Raw genomic sequence first — 13,369 nt, forward strand, 5'->3', positions numbered from 1 at the left:
TAAAAGAGGGAATAAACAGTATAGGTATAAAACTTTCAAATGGAGAGGAAGTCAAGGTGAAATCAAGCAATAAAAGACTGGTTCAAACTTAGGAAGAGAGGGGTAAATTTCAAAATAACCATAAAGAAAGTTAACAAATCTACTCATCAAAATAAAGAAGGAAAACATAAAGTCTCAGTAAACACAAAATCTACGGAACCAAAAGAAACAGAAAAAAATTAACAAACAAAAGGAATTCAGCACAGGAGAGTAGAGGAACAAAGATTAGGTCAGCAACACACACACACGCACACAAAAGCTACTACAAAATGACAGCCATAAACTAACACCTATCAATAATCACACTTAACATAAATGGCTTGAAGCCACCCATGCATTCATAAAGAGACAGAGAGTAATGGAATGAACAGAAAAACAGATTCATCAGTATGCTGTCTACAAGGGTCACACCATAGAAACAAAGACATAAATACATTAAAAATCAAAAGATGAAAAAAATATATATATATCAAGCAAATACCAATCAAAAAAGATCAGGAATAGCAATACTGATCTCAGATAAAATAGACTTTAAAACAAAATCCACTTTAAAAGACAAAGACATTATATAATGATTAAAGAGACAACCCACCATTAACACATAAAAAAAAGAGAAGAAAAGTTGCTATGGAGTCGATTCCAACTCATAGCTACCCTATAAGGCAGAGGAGAACTGCACTGCAGGGTTTCCAAGGAGTGGATGATGGATTCAAACTGTTAACCTTTTGGTTAGCAGCCAAGCTCTTATCTGCTGTGCCAGTAGGGATACACATATCCATAATAAATATCTACACACCCAATGACAGTGCTCCAAAGCACGGAAATAAAACTCCAACAGGACTGAAAAGAGTAGTTGACAGTTCCACAATAATAGTAGAAGACATCAACACACCACTCTCAGCAAACAACAGAACACCTGGAAAGAAACTCAACAAAGATACAGAAGATCTAAAGGCCACAACCAATCAACTTAACCTAATGGACATACATAAAACACTCCACCCAACAGCAGCAAAGTACATATTCTTTTCCAATGCACATGGAACATTTTCCAGAATAGACCACATATTAAACCACAATGCAACCCTCAATAAAATCCAATACATTGAGATAAAAAAGCATCTTCTCTGATCAAAATGCCATCAAAGTAGAAATTCGCAACAGGAAGAACAAGGAAAAAAAAAATCAAATACATGGAAACTGAACAACACCCTGCTTAAAAACCACTGAGTTATAGAGGAACTCAAAGATCAAATCAAAAAATTCCAAGAATGAAAACACGTCATAACAAAACCTTTGGGACACAGCAAAGGCAGTGCTCAGAGATCAATTCATAGCAATAGATGCACACATCAAAAAAGAAGAAAGGGACAAAATCAAAACATTAGCTACACAACTCAAACAAACAGAAACAGAACAGCAAGAGAAGCCCGCAACCACCAGAAGAAAGGAAATAATAAAGACCAGAGCAGAGATAAATGAAATAGAGACTAGAAAAACAATAGAAAGAAACAACAAAACCAAAAGTTGCTTCTTTCAAAGGACCAACAAAATCGACAAACCAGCGGCCAAACTGACAAAAGAAAAAAAGAAGAGGACAGAAATAACCAAATAAGAAATGAAATGGGGGACACCACAACAGACCCAACTGAAATAAAAAGGATCACTACACAGTACTATGAAAAACTATACTCCAACAAATATGAAAACCTAGAGGAAAGGGGGAAATTTCTAGAAACACACTACCTAACCAAATTAATACACACTGAGGTTGACCATCTGAACAAACCTATAATAAGAGAAGAGACAGAAAAGGTAATAAAAATCAACACAAATTTTAAAAATCCAACCAAAAAAAGCTCTGACCCAGATGGCTTCACTGGAGAATTCTACAAAACATTCAGACAAAACCTTACACCAATACTACTCAAACTATTTCAGAGCATAGAAAAAGAAGGGATGCTTCTGAATTCATTCTATAGAGCCAGCATAACGCAGATACGAAAACCAGGCAAAGACACCACAGAAAAACAAAATTAGAGACCAATACCTCTCATGAATATAGATGCAAAAGCTCTCAACAGAACTCTAGCAAATAGAATTCAGCATCATATCATAAAAAGAACACACCATGACCAAGTGGGATTCATACCAGGTATGCACGGATGGCTCAGCTTTAGAAAATCAATCAACATAACCTACCACATAAGAAAAAGAATCACAGGATCATCTCAATCAGTGCAGAAAAGGCATCCAACAAAGTTCAACACCTATTCCTGATAAAACCTCTCAATAACATAGGTACAGAAGAGAAGTTCTTCAACATAATAAAGGGCATCTACAAAAAGCCAACAGCCAACATCTCTCCTAATGGGGAGAGGCTGAAAACATTCCCCCTGAGAACAGGAACAACACGAGGCTGCCCTTTATCACCACTCCTATTCAACATTGTGCTGGTAGGCCTAGCTAGAGCAATAAGACAACAAAAAGAAATAAAGGGCATCCAAATTTAAGGAAGAAGTAAAACTGTTCCTATTTGTGGATGATATGATACTATACATAGAAAACCCAAAAGACTGCACAAGAAAACTACTGGAACTGATAGAAAGCTTCAGCAGAATAGCAGGATATAAAATGAACATGCAAAAAGCAGTTGCATTCCTATACTACAATAAAGAGAACGACAACAAGGTAATCAGGAAAACAATACTATTTATAATAGCCACTAAAAACATAAAATACTTAGGAATAAACCTAACCAGGGATGTAAAAGAGCTATACAGGGAACATGGCAAAACACTACTGCAAGAAACCAAAAAAGATTTGCATAAATGGAGTAACATACCATGCTCAAGGATGGGTGGACTCAATATTGTGAAAATGTCAATTCTACCCAAAACAATCTACAAAAGCAATGCAATCCCAGTCCAAAAGCCAACAGCATTCTATAAAGAGGTGGAAAAACGAATCATTAACTTTATATGGAAAGTTCCAGATAAGTAAAGCGCTAATAAAGAAGAAAATAGGAGGACTCACACTACATGACCTCAGAACCTACTATACAGCCGCAGTAGTCAAAACAGCCTGGTAGTGGTATGACAGACACATTGACCAATGGTTAGCAGAGCATCCGGGGGTCATAGTTTCGAGGGTTCCTCCAGCCTCTATCAGACTGTTAAGTCTGATCTTTTAATGGAAATTTGAATTCTGTTCTATCTACCTTTATCTCCTGCTGTGTCTGGAACTCTCTGTTTTGATTCTTTTCAGGGCAGCCTTTGGTGGTAGCTGGGCACCATCTAGCTCTTCTGGCCTCAGGTTGGTGGAGTCTCTGGTTCATGTGGTCCTTTAGTCCTTTGGGCTAGTATTTTCCTGTGTTTTTTGGTTTTCTTCATTCTCCTTTGCTCCAGGTGGAATGAAACAGATAGATGTGTCTTAGATGGCTGAAGACAAGATTTTAAGACCCCAGATGCTACTCAACAAAGTGGAATGTAGAACAATTTCTTTCTAAACTATGTTATGCCAGTTGGCCTAGATGACCCCCAAATCTATGATCTCCAGGCCACAGCCCCAGCTACTTGGTCCCTCAAAGTGTTCGGATGCGTCTAGTAAAATTCTGTGCTTTTGCTTTGGTCCAAATATGCTGACTTCCCCTGTATTGTGTGTTGTCCTTCCCTTCACAGAATTTGACACTTGTCTACTATCTAGTTATGTATTTCCTCTCTTCCTCCCTCCCCACCCTCATAACCATCAAAGAATGCTTTTTTCTGTATGTAAACCTTTTCCTGAGTTCTTATAATACTGGTCTCATACAATATTCGTCCTTTTGTGACTGACTTATTTCACTCAGCATAACGCCCTCCAGATTCATCCACGTTGCGAGATGTTTCCAGAACTCATCATTGTTCTTTATCATTGCATAGTATCCCATTGGGTGTATGTATCATAATTTGTTTCTCCATTCATCCATTGACAGACATTTAGGTTGTTTCCATATTATTTTTAATGTGAATAGTACTGCAATGAACACGGGTGTGCATATGTCTATTTGCATGATGACTCTTATTTCTCTAGAGTATATTCCTAGGAGTGGGATTGCTGGATCATATGTTATTTCTATTCCTAGCTGTTTAAGGAAGTGACATAACATATTCCAAAGTGGTCGTACCAATTTACATTCCCATCAGCAGTGTATCAGAGTTCTAACCTCCCAACAACCTTTCCAACGTTTGTTATTTTGTGTTTTTTGGATCAGGGCCAGCATTGTGAGAAACCCTGGTGGCATAGTCGTTAAGTGCTACGGCTGCTAACCAAAAGGTTGGCAGCTTAAATCCACCTGGCACTCCTTGGAAACTCTATGGGCAGTTCTACTCTGTACTATAGGGTTGCTAGGAGTAGGAATCGACTCGAAGGCAGCGGGTTTGGTTTTGGTTTTTTGGTGGCCAGCATGGTAAGGATGAGATGGTATTTCAATGAAGTTTTGGTTTGTATTTCTATAACGGCTAAGGATCGTGAGCATTTCATCATGTGTCTATTAGCTGCCTGAATGCCTTCTATGGTGAAGTGTCTGTTGATGTCTTTTGCCTATTTTTTAATTGGATTGTTTGTCTTTTTATTGTTGAGGTGTTGCAGTATCTTGTAGTCTTCAGAGATTAGAACCTTATCAGATATGTCGTAACCAAAAATTTTTTCCCAGTCTGTGGGTCCTCTTTTTACTCTTTTGGAGAAACCTTGATTAGCAAAAGTGCTTGATTTTTAGGAGCTCCCAGTTTTTTTTATTATACTAACTACAGAGAAACTCATTAGGAAACAATTGCAATTGTTTAATATTGGTGCCTGAAAATGGCTTAATAATGGTTTGTGTTGCGACTGTACTATATACACAGGTAGATATTGTCACTACTGAACTATCAATATAGATATAGATAGATACATATATACAGATATTCATTGCTTATGGCATTTATCATGTTATATTGCAATAATTAGTTTCCATGTTCCTCTTTCTTCTACCAGACAGAAATCTGGAATTATATGTTGTTCATCTTTGTATCTCCATCCCTAACTGACATATATCAGATGATTTTGCATACTGCTTAATGCCTTTAGTTATTGAGATTATCAAACTAAAACCAGCCTTCTGATTATAATGTTTCTACATCACTGTTCCAAGAATGAGAGAAAGAACTAGCCAGAGGCCTTCAGCATAGGATCCCCTTTGGCATTGTTTTCTTATTACAAATAAATAAAAATAAATAATGGGTTATACATTAGTACCCAATGAGTTTGGTTATCAGAAGTTATTCTCTCCAAGAAAGGCTGCTTCTGGACATGCTGAGAAAATTAAGCTTCTAGGCAAGCAAGTAGAGATTGTCTTCTTAGGTTGTAATGAACCAAAAAAGTCCATGTAGAATTTCTAGATAACTGTTCTGTCTTCCAATACTGTAATGCCAGCTCTAGTTAATTATTAATTAGAAATTTCTCAAGTCTCCTCTTACCTCTTTCTATTCATACTTATTTCAGGATTCACAAAACAAAATAAAATCAATAATAGATATTACTCTGTCTCAATGTTTTTTGTTTCTCTTTTTTTTTTTGGCTGTGTACTATGTAATGGGGCAGTTCTATTCTGTCCTATATGATCAGTAAGAGTCAGAATCAAACCGGTGGCAATGGATTTGTTTTATTGAAATCATGAGTTTCATATCATACAAAGTTGATACAATTGTACCATTGTCATGTTGGCCAAAACATTTCTCTAAGGTTAATTTGTCCCAGTGGAGTACTAAAAGCATCTTCTCTAGAACCATTCAGTTCTCAGCCGTACTCTTGAAAAGTCAACAGATGCACAAAGTTAAAGAAATAAATTCCTGTCCATAAGATATTGGAATAAAAAAAAAAATTACACCCTTTGGCATCTAGTCAATTCTGACTCACAGTGACCCTATAGGGCAGAGTAGAACTGCCCCATAGAGTTTCTAAGGAACCGCTGGTGAATTCGAATTGCCAGTGTTTTGGTTAGCAGCCAAACACTTAGCCACTGTGCCACCAAGACTCCACCAACTATTATTTCAACACCTATTACTGGGTTAAGATGATGCTAATATGATGCAGAAACCACCTCAGGAAAAGCTCCTACTAGTTAAATATATTTTCTAAGGAGGAAGTGTTTTGCATATGCCACATACCGCTGTGCTTGGAGCTTAGTGTTCATTTTCTGTAAGCTTTCGTTGGAGTACCTTGGAGGAGCTGAACAGTATAGAATCAACAAGCAGTGCATCATTTGTTCAATCATTGCCAGCTGTCAATAAAAGAGTACTATTAAAGGTGGTTCATTCTCTTCCTGGAATGACAGAACCCCGTAAGATGTCTGCTCAGGCGTCCATCTTTTCCAATAGATAGCTCTATCTGCGACTAAAATCTCCAAAGAGCAGATGACACACTGTTCACCATTAATGCAAAATTGTGCTTGAACATGAAAAGGTTGTAAGATTATTTTATTATCTGAATTTCTTCTTTGAATGGCAAATAGAGGAATATTTTAATGATATACTGGTGGCGTAGTGGTTAAGTGCTATGGCTGCTAAACAAAGGGTCGACAGTTCAAATCTGCCAGATACTCCTTGGAAACTCTATGGGGCAGTTCTACTCTGTCCTCTAGGGTCGCTATGAGTTGGAATCGACTCGATGGCACTGAGTTTTAGTTTGTTTTTTTTTTACTACAGTGACAGAATTCAAATATTGAATAGCATTATATTTTGTTTAATTGATGCATGCTTTTTTGTGTTTCTTGTACTATGGTGTTTAATGTATAGAGAAGAACATTTTCGTACTTTAAAAGTACAGGTCACAGGGATCCAATAGGTTTTGGATGTAGTGGTGTACAGTGGTTAAGAGCAGGATGCTGGTGCACAGACTACTTGGATTCCTATCCCAGCTTTTCCATTAACCAGCTTGTGTCACTAGGATAGATACTTAATCTTCCTGTACCTCAGTTACCTCATCTATGAAATGAAAATATTACCTACCTGATTGTTATGAGAATTAAAGTTAACATATGTAAAGAACTTGGATAGTACCTATCAAACCATAATGAATAAATACTCGTGGTGGTGCTGGTGGTGGTGGTTGGACAAAAGCATTGAATAGGTTTTTAAAATGCTGTGAGAACACTGATAGATGAGAAACAAGCTATATATAGAAGTTGCAACTGGGCTTATAAATAAAAAAGTTAAGAGCAAGCAGAGTGATGATAAATCTGACCTGAATGTGCCAAATTTGATTTGGAATGATTGTGCTTTTAAATTTCCATTTGTCAAAGAGAAAATCAGGAATCCACAGAATGCTTGTAAGGCTATTCAAAGCAGTACTTCCTGGGTTCATCAGGAGAAAGAGAAGTATAAATAAAGCTTACCAATTGGGAAAAGGAACAGTTTGATACATAGGAATAGCCTTAGAAAAAGTCTGATTTTGCCAGAAAGAAAATTTTCTCTCTGATTAAGTTAATGTAAAGATAATATAAAATTTTTCTAATAAATATTTACTTTAAAAATTATTAAACAATTTTCAAAAAAGTCAAAATAGGAAGAAAAATTAATATAAAAAGTAAAATAACTTCATAAAAGAAGTCTGAAATCTGTCAGTAGTTTAAGAAAAAGATTTTATTTCAAAGATCTATCAAAACCATTAATCTACCAAGATATGGTATACATGTGAAAAATTTTAATGACTTTTTAAAATAAATAAGCATTTGTGTAATTTTATAATGGTTTTTTATTAGTTTATCAATAGTTTGTCAATAGCTTAATTTGTTTATAGATCAGAATGATTTTACCTCTGACTTATATTATCTTTGAGTTTCCCAAAGTTTTAAAGTACTCCAGCTCTTCAGTCATGGATACCATAATCCACTAATAGAAGTACATAAAGGGATACAGAAATGTTCATGCTGAAACTCTAGAAGCTTGCTTAAAAAACTGCCTTTATTGGTATCATTAATAAAAGTGACGATGAATGCCCTTTACGTTCATTAAAGCAGAAAGCAATAAAAACAGAGGAATATGGTTTAATTATGGATATTGCAGGAAGTGACATCAATAAAAGCCATGAATGAAAAGTTCAGGGTTTGATGGTATAATCATCTAATATTAAAATAACCAGGACCTGGCTCAAGAAATTTCTCATTGGGCTGAAAATAAAGAAAGAACTTGGGAAGAGCAAATAAGCATAAGAAATTAATACCAACAAAAAGGGCACCTCTCTGGTGTCACGTCTTAGTGGAAACTTCAAGAATCTAAATCAACAAGTGAGCCTAGCAATTTTTTCAAAAATGTATTAACCTAAAAGTGAGGAGACTTGATTCCCATCCTGAGTCTATCATTTAATATCTCTGTGCCCAAATATTATTATCTAAAAAAAAAATGAATGGATTGGAACAAACTGTCTCCCGAATTCCAATTCTAAAATTTCTTGATTCTATTATATCATCAATTGTTCCCTAGGTAACCCAAGAATATAGGAAAATAGGAAACAGACACTAAGCTAAGAGAAAAAAAAAATGAGATATTATGGCAGTTTGGTAAATAGTTTGAGAGAAATCTGATTAATCCATTCAAAGCAATTGTTAAAGGGCATAATATGCTAACATACAACACTGAGTTGTTGAATACATTCTCTGTTTGGCACCACTTGAGGAATAAGACAATGACAAGTGCTGACTAAGGTGAAAATCAGCTTTGGTTTGAAATTTTACATAATTATTAGGAAAATAAGTACAAAGCTTTTCCTAATTTAAGAAAAATATTTATCAAGATAAAAATACTCATAATACAGAGTTCTATTGAATACTAAATAATGTACACAAAACACACAACAAAGTGTCTGAAACAGAGAAGGTTCCTGTGGTAGCTCCCTCTGTCCTTAATTATTACAGTACTACACAACATGGTGGAAGCCTAAATGTAACCTCACACATGAAATTAATAGGGCTCTAAAATTTTCATGATTTTTTTATCATCATGAAATATAGTATATACATATATATATATATATCTTTAGAGTATATATATATTTTTAGAGTAGGACAATTTCCTGTAATTCACAAACTGATGGCAACGTTTTTTCATTGCTGCCTTCATCTCCTTGTCCCTGAATGTGTAGATGACTGGATTCAGAAAAGGAGTGAGAACTGCATCAAAGATAGCAAGAAACTTGTCCAAGTGTGATGAGGGGAAGGGCCATGTATAAAAGAAGATCAACGGCCCAAAGAATAAAACCACCACAGTGACATGAGCTGACAAAGTGGAGAGGGCCTTGGATAAACCACTTGAAGAGTGTTTCTGAACAGTGACCAAAATAAAGATATAAGAAATGATCAGTATAAAGCAGGAACCCACAGAGACGAGTCCACTGTTGGCTGTGACTATGAATTCCAGTCTATTGGTGTCTGTGCAAGCAAGTTTAATGAGCTGGGGCAGGTCACGGTAAAAGCTGTCCAATATATTAGGGCCACAGAAGGGCAAGTCTACAACAAAAGCCAACTGGGCCACTGAGTGGATGAAGCCAAGGATCCAAGAAGTAATCAAAATCAAAATGCACATTCGTGGGCTCATGATGGTCAGGTAGTGGAGAGGCTTACATATAGCAATGTATCTGTCAAAGGCCATGGCTGTGAGCAGCACCATTTCTGTGCTACCAATGGCATGAATGAAGAAGATTTGGGTTATACAGCCCTCAAAGGAGATTGCTTTGTGTTTTCTGAAAAGGTCATAAATCATTCTGGGGGTTGCAACAGAGCAAATTCCCAGATCAAGAAAGGAAAGATTGGCCAGCAAGAAGTACATCGGGTAGTGCAGGTGAGGGTCATAGGTCACAGAGAACACAATGAGGAGGTTTCCCATCAGGCTTGCAACATAGAACATGGAAGAAAAGAAAAAGAGGAGAAGCTGGATCCCCCACGAATTGGAAAGTCCTAGGAACACAAACGTGGGCACCACAGAGTGATTGGACACATCCATTGCCTCTGATAGCAGACCTGAATTTAAAGTTACCTAAAAAAGAGAGAAAAGAGGAAATCAAACTTTGTGGAGAGTCGCTGACAGCATAAGTTTAGATTTTTAGAAAAAAAAATTACCTTACCACACACAGCCAATACACCTCTATATAACGCCTTAACCTGTAGTTGTAGAAAACAAGCAATAACTCATTGCCACAAAGCACCACTTCTGACTAACTCCCAGCTTCTCTAAAATTCTCCAGGTTTTGATTAGAGAAGGGTATGCAAAAACAAATGCCACATCAGAGAAAGGGTTATAGAGGCAGGCTAGGAAAACCCTGGAATGACATGAGAAAAGAAGGAGGAAATAGGAAAGAACTCATTGATTTCTCCTTCACAGCTTATTTCTCCTGCCCATGGAGCTCTCCAAACTCTAGGCAATTTCTGATCACTTTTTATTTTCCTTACTAGTTTATTTCCTCCTAAATGCAACAACACTATCGATTTCATTAACTCTCATGTTTTGCCTCATGCTTGTGCAGTTTTATCAAATTGTAGTCACCTTTTCCTCAAAAAAAGAAGAAGGCAATGCAGAAACTCTAAATATATCCAGCTTTTGCAGCTCAGCCCAGGGGGTGGAAGCAATCACAAACCTGGATGTGTGACAGGATTATGGTAGAACAAGGACAAGACCAGAAAAGAGATTTAGGCTGCAGAATCTAAACACGAATAGAGCTAATGTAATGTGGCAAACAAAAAAATTCTATTTCATTGGTATTTGTAGATTATGGCCATGTCATGTTAACTTTTCATGGTTCATAGAATGATGAAAAGAAAACTGCACTTGGAATCACCCTAAGCCAGTGCAAACTTAAGACCTTTCTCTCATTTCCTCCACATGCCACTTACTACTTAAACTCAGTTTCATCATTTGTAAATAAACAGGCTAAGGTAAGTGATAGTAAGTAATCCCTCCAAGTCTAACATTTCTGTGATTTTATAACACAGTGATAGCTCAGTGTGTAATGCAGCTCACCTCATGATGGCATTCTCTACATTAAGTGCCTATCATATTCACCTTCTTTTCCCCAATCTGCGATTAGTTATAAGTTCTATATTCCCGTGAAAGCCCTCTCTTTACATTAATCTCTCTCTTCACTAATACCTTTTGCACTACTTAAATCATTCAATTACCATATAAACATAAATTCATTGTTTCATTATATTTTCCTTTTGCCAAAGCGTCTTTAACCAATCGACAAACATGTGTTGAGTCCTACCACTCAGGACTTGGTGAAGTATCAAATAGGATCATAGGACTTGTTGAAGTATTCAAATATTTACTATCTTAAAGTTTTAAAACATTTTAACACATAAAAAAGCTAAATAATTAAAAATGTGCTACATAAAGAATGTCAAATAAGTTGTATGAACATAGGATTTTTGAAGCAGAAAAAATACCTACGAGCCAGGGTATCAGGGCTGTCTTCAGAAAAAAAAAAAAAAACCTATGATATACTTCAAAAGATGGATATAATTTACTTGAACAGATAGCTTCACGTCTGAGATCAAAGAACTACGGAGACATAATCAGGGAATGTCTTCCAGTCTGGAGCAGTGGTTAGAGAACTATCTCTAGAAATAATTGATAACACCAAAGACAAAACAAAAAATGTGGCCACCGTGTGCAATATAGCATGATAACTCCTTTACGTGTACCATTGTGTTTGATATTTATAAACACACTGAGAAGTTGGTATTACTACCTTCTTTTTACAGTTGACTAAATTGAGACCAAGAGAGGGGAAGTCAATTATGCAAGGTCACAAGCTAGACCAGCAATTAGTAGAGCTATTGGTACTCAGGTCTGCCTCTTAACCAGTTATGTAGGGAAGATTGCTTTTTTCTCCTGACTTTCTGATTATCTGATACATACAGACTTAGTTCTTTTATGGATTCCCATGTTCCACTCTCATCACCCTAGACAGGTCTAAGTAAGAGAGAAAAAGGCAGCTTTGTCCTCAAATGTTCACAAGTTTCTGGGATTATTAAACTACATCAAAAGCATCCACAATTTATCAAGGATATTTAAATGACTATGATAGAAGAAGGCAAATTCATGTAATACCTGCAGCTCAGAGCATCCTGATCGAGTTCTCAGACTGCCATTGTCTGGATTCACATGAAATCCTTTAGCTTCCAGTAGAAGAGACTCAGCTTCTTACTATCCTCTAATGGAGAAACCAAGGTGCTCTATCTTCACATCGAGAAGTGAAATAAAGCCTACAACTAGTAAAGCGTTTATAAGTCTGCCTTCTAACCGTTCTAATTCCTTTATGTTGGATACCAACCTTGGATGGCAATGGTTTATTTAAAAAAAAAAAAAAAAGTAATTTCAGTTTCTGACTCCAGAACAATCCTTTCACCAGAAGCATCTATTCAATACTGGACCTTAGGGCTCTCAGTATCATATACCAATATCCCTGAACTATTTCTATATTTACCACCTACTCACTTATTCAAAGACCTACAATGTGACTGTTTCCAAAGAGTTAACCTCATTCAATGTTCTCTTGGTAAAAACTAATACTACTTCATGCACAAACAGCTATAAGAATACTAATATTCTAAGAGATATAGCTAATTAGCACACAGGAAAGTACTGACCAAATGATGCTGCAGAGACATGGGGTCACCAATGTGAGTTCATTTTTCAAGGGAATTGTCACCTGAAATCCTGGCAAACCAAAAATGAAGCTATTAACAAGTCACAAACAAAAAAAGAACAAAATTTTTCCTAAGGAAACACCATTTTCTTCCCTTAATTTGAAATATTTATTTATGAATAAGGTTAAAAAGGAATCTCCAAGGAAATTTCTGATATTTATATTAAATCAATTCTATCAAAGGACCTTGGTAGGTAAAACAGAAAACTACATGGAAAATCTCAGGATTTGTGTGGGTGTTTTTGTTTTTGTTTTTTAATTTCTATAAATCTATTTTTCTGCTCTATAATTAAAAAACTAGCATATTCGTGATCCTTGTGGAATTATTTAGCTATAGATTCTATAACATGATCCACAACTTAACCAAAAATATACTCAGAAACAAGGATAGTGTGCTAAAATTGGTAACATATTAGAATTCCTAAGACAAATTTTACTCTAGTTCAATCAACAACTTAGTCTATAGTTTTGGGTTACTCACTTTATATCTCTACGGTGTTATTTCTTACCTGTAACATGAGTAGGCTATTGAAATTATTTTCGTAGTGCCTTCCAGTTCCTTTTTTTTTTTATTTTCCAGTTCCAAAACTTCCTACATCATATCGAGCTCTAA

General features: G+C 36.0%; 1 protein-coding gene across 1 annotated transcript; it reads right to left on the minus strand.

Annotated features, from left to right (window-relative positions):
* Window positions 1–9,089: 9,089 nt before the first annotated feature.
* On the minus strand, window positions 9,090–11,336 carry LOC100653589 (olfactory receptor 4F15-like). Its single transcript, XM_003418625.3, has one exon. It carries the CDS (start codon window positions 10,050–10,052, stop codon window positions 9,090–9,092), a length of 963 nt encoding a protein of 320 aa, XP_003418673.2. The 5' UTR covers window positions 10,053–11,336.
* Between the last annotated feature and the right edge of the window lie 2,033 nt (window positions 11,337–13,369).

Source organism: Loxodonta africana, chromosome 10 (genome assembly GCF_030014295.1).
Source record: "Loxodonta africana isolate mLoxAfr1 chromosome 10, mLoxAfr1.hap2, whole genome shotgun sequence".
In the NCBI taxonomy this organism is placed as follows: domain Eukaryota; kingdom Metazoa; phylum Chordata; class Mammalia; order Proboscidea; family Elephantidae; genus Loxodonta; species Loxodonta africana.

Coding starts and splice junctions, on each gene's coding strand:
- LOC100653589 (XM_003418625.3), bottom strand. CDS start 10,052: ATGGATGTGTCCAATCACTCTGTGGTGCCCACGTTTGTGTTCCTAGGA.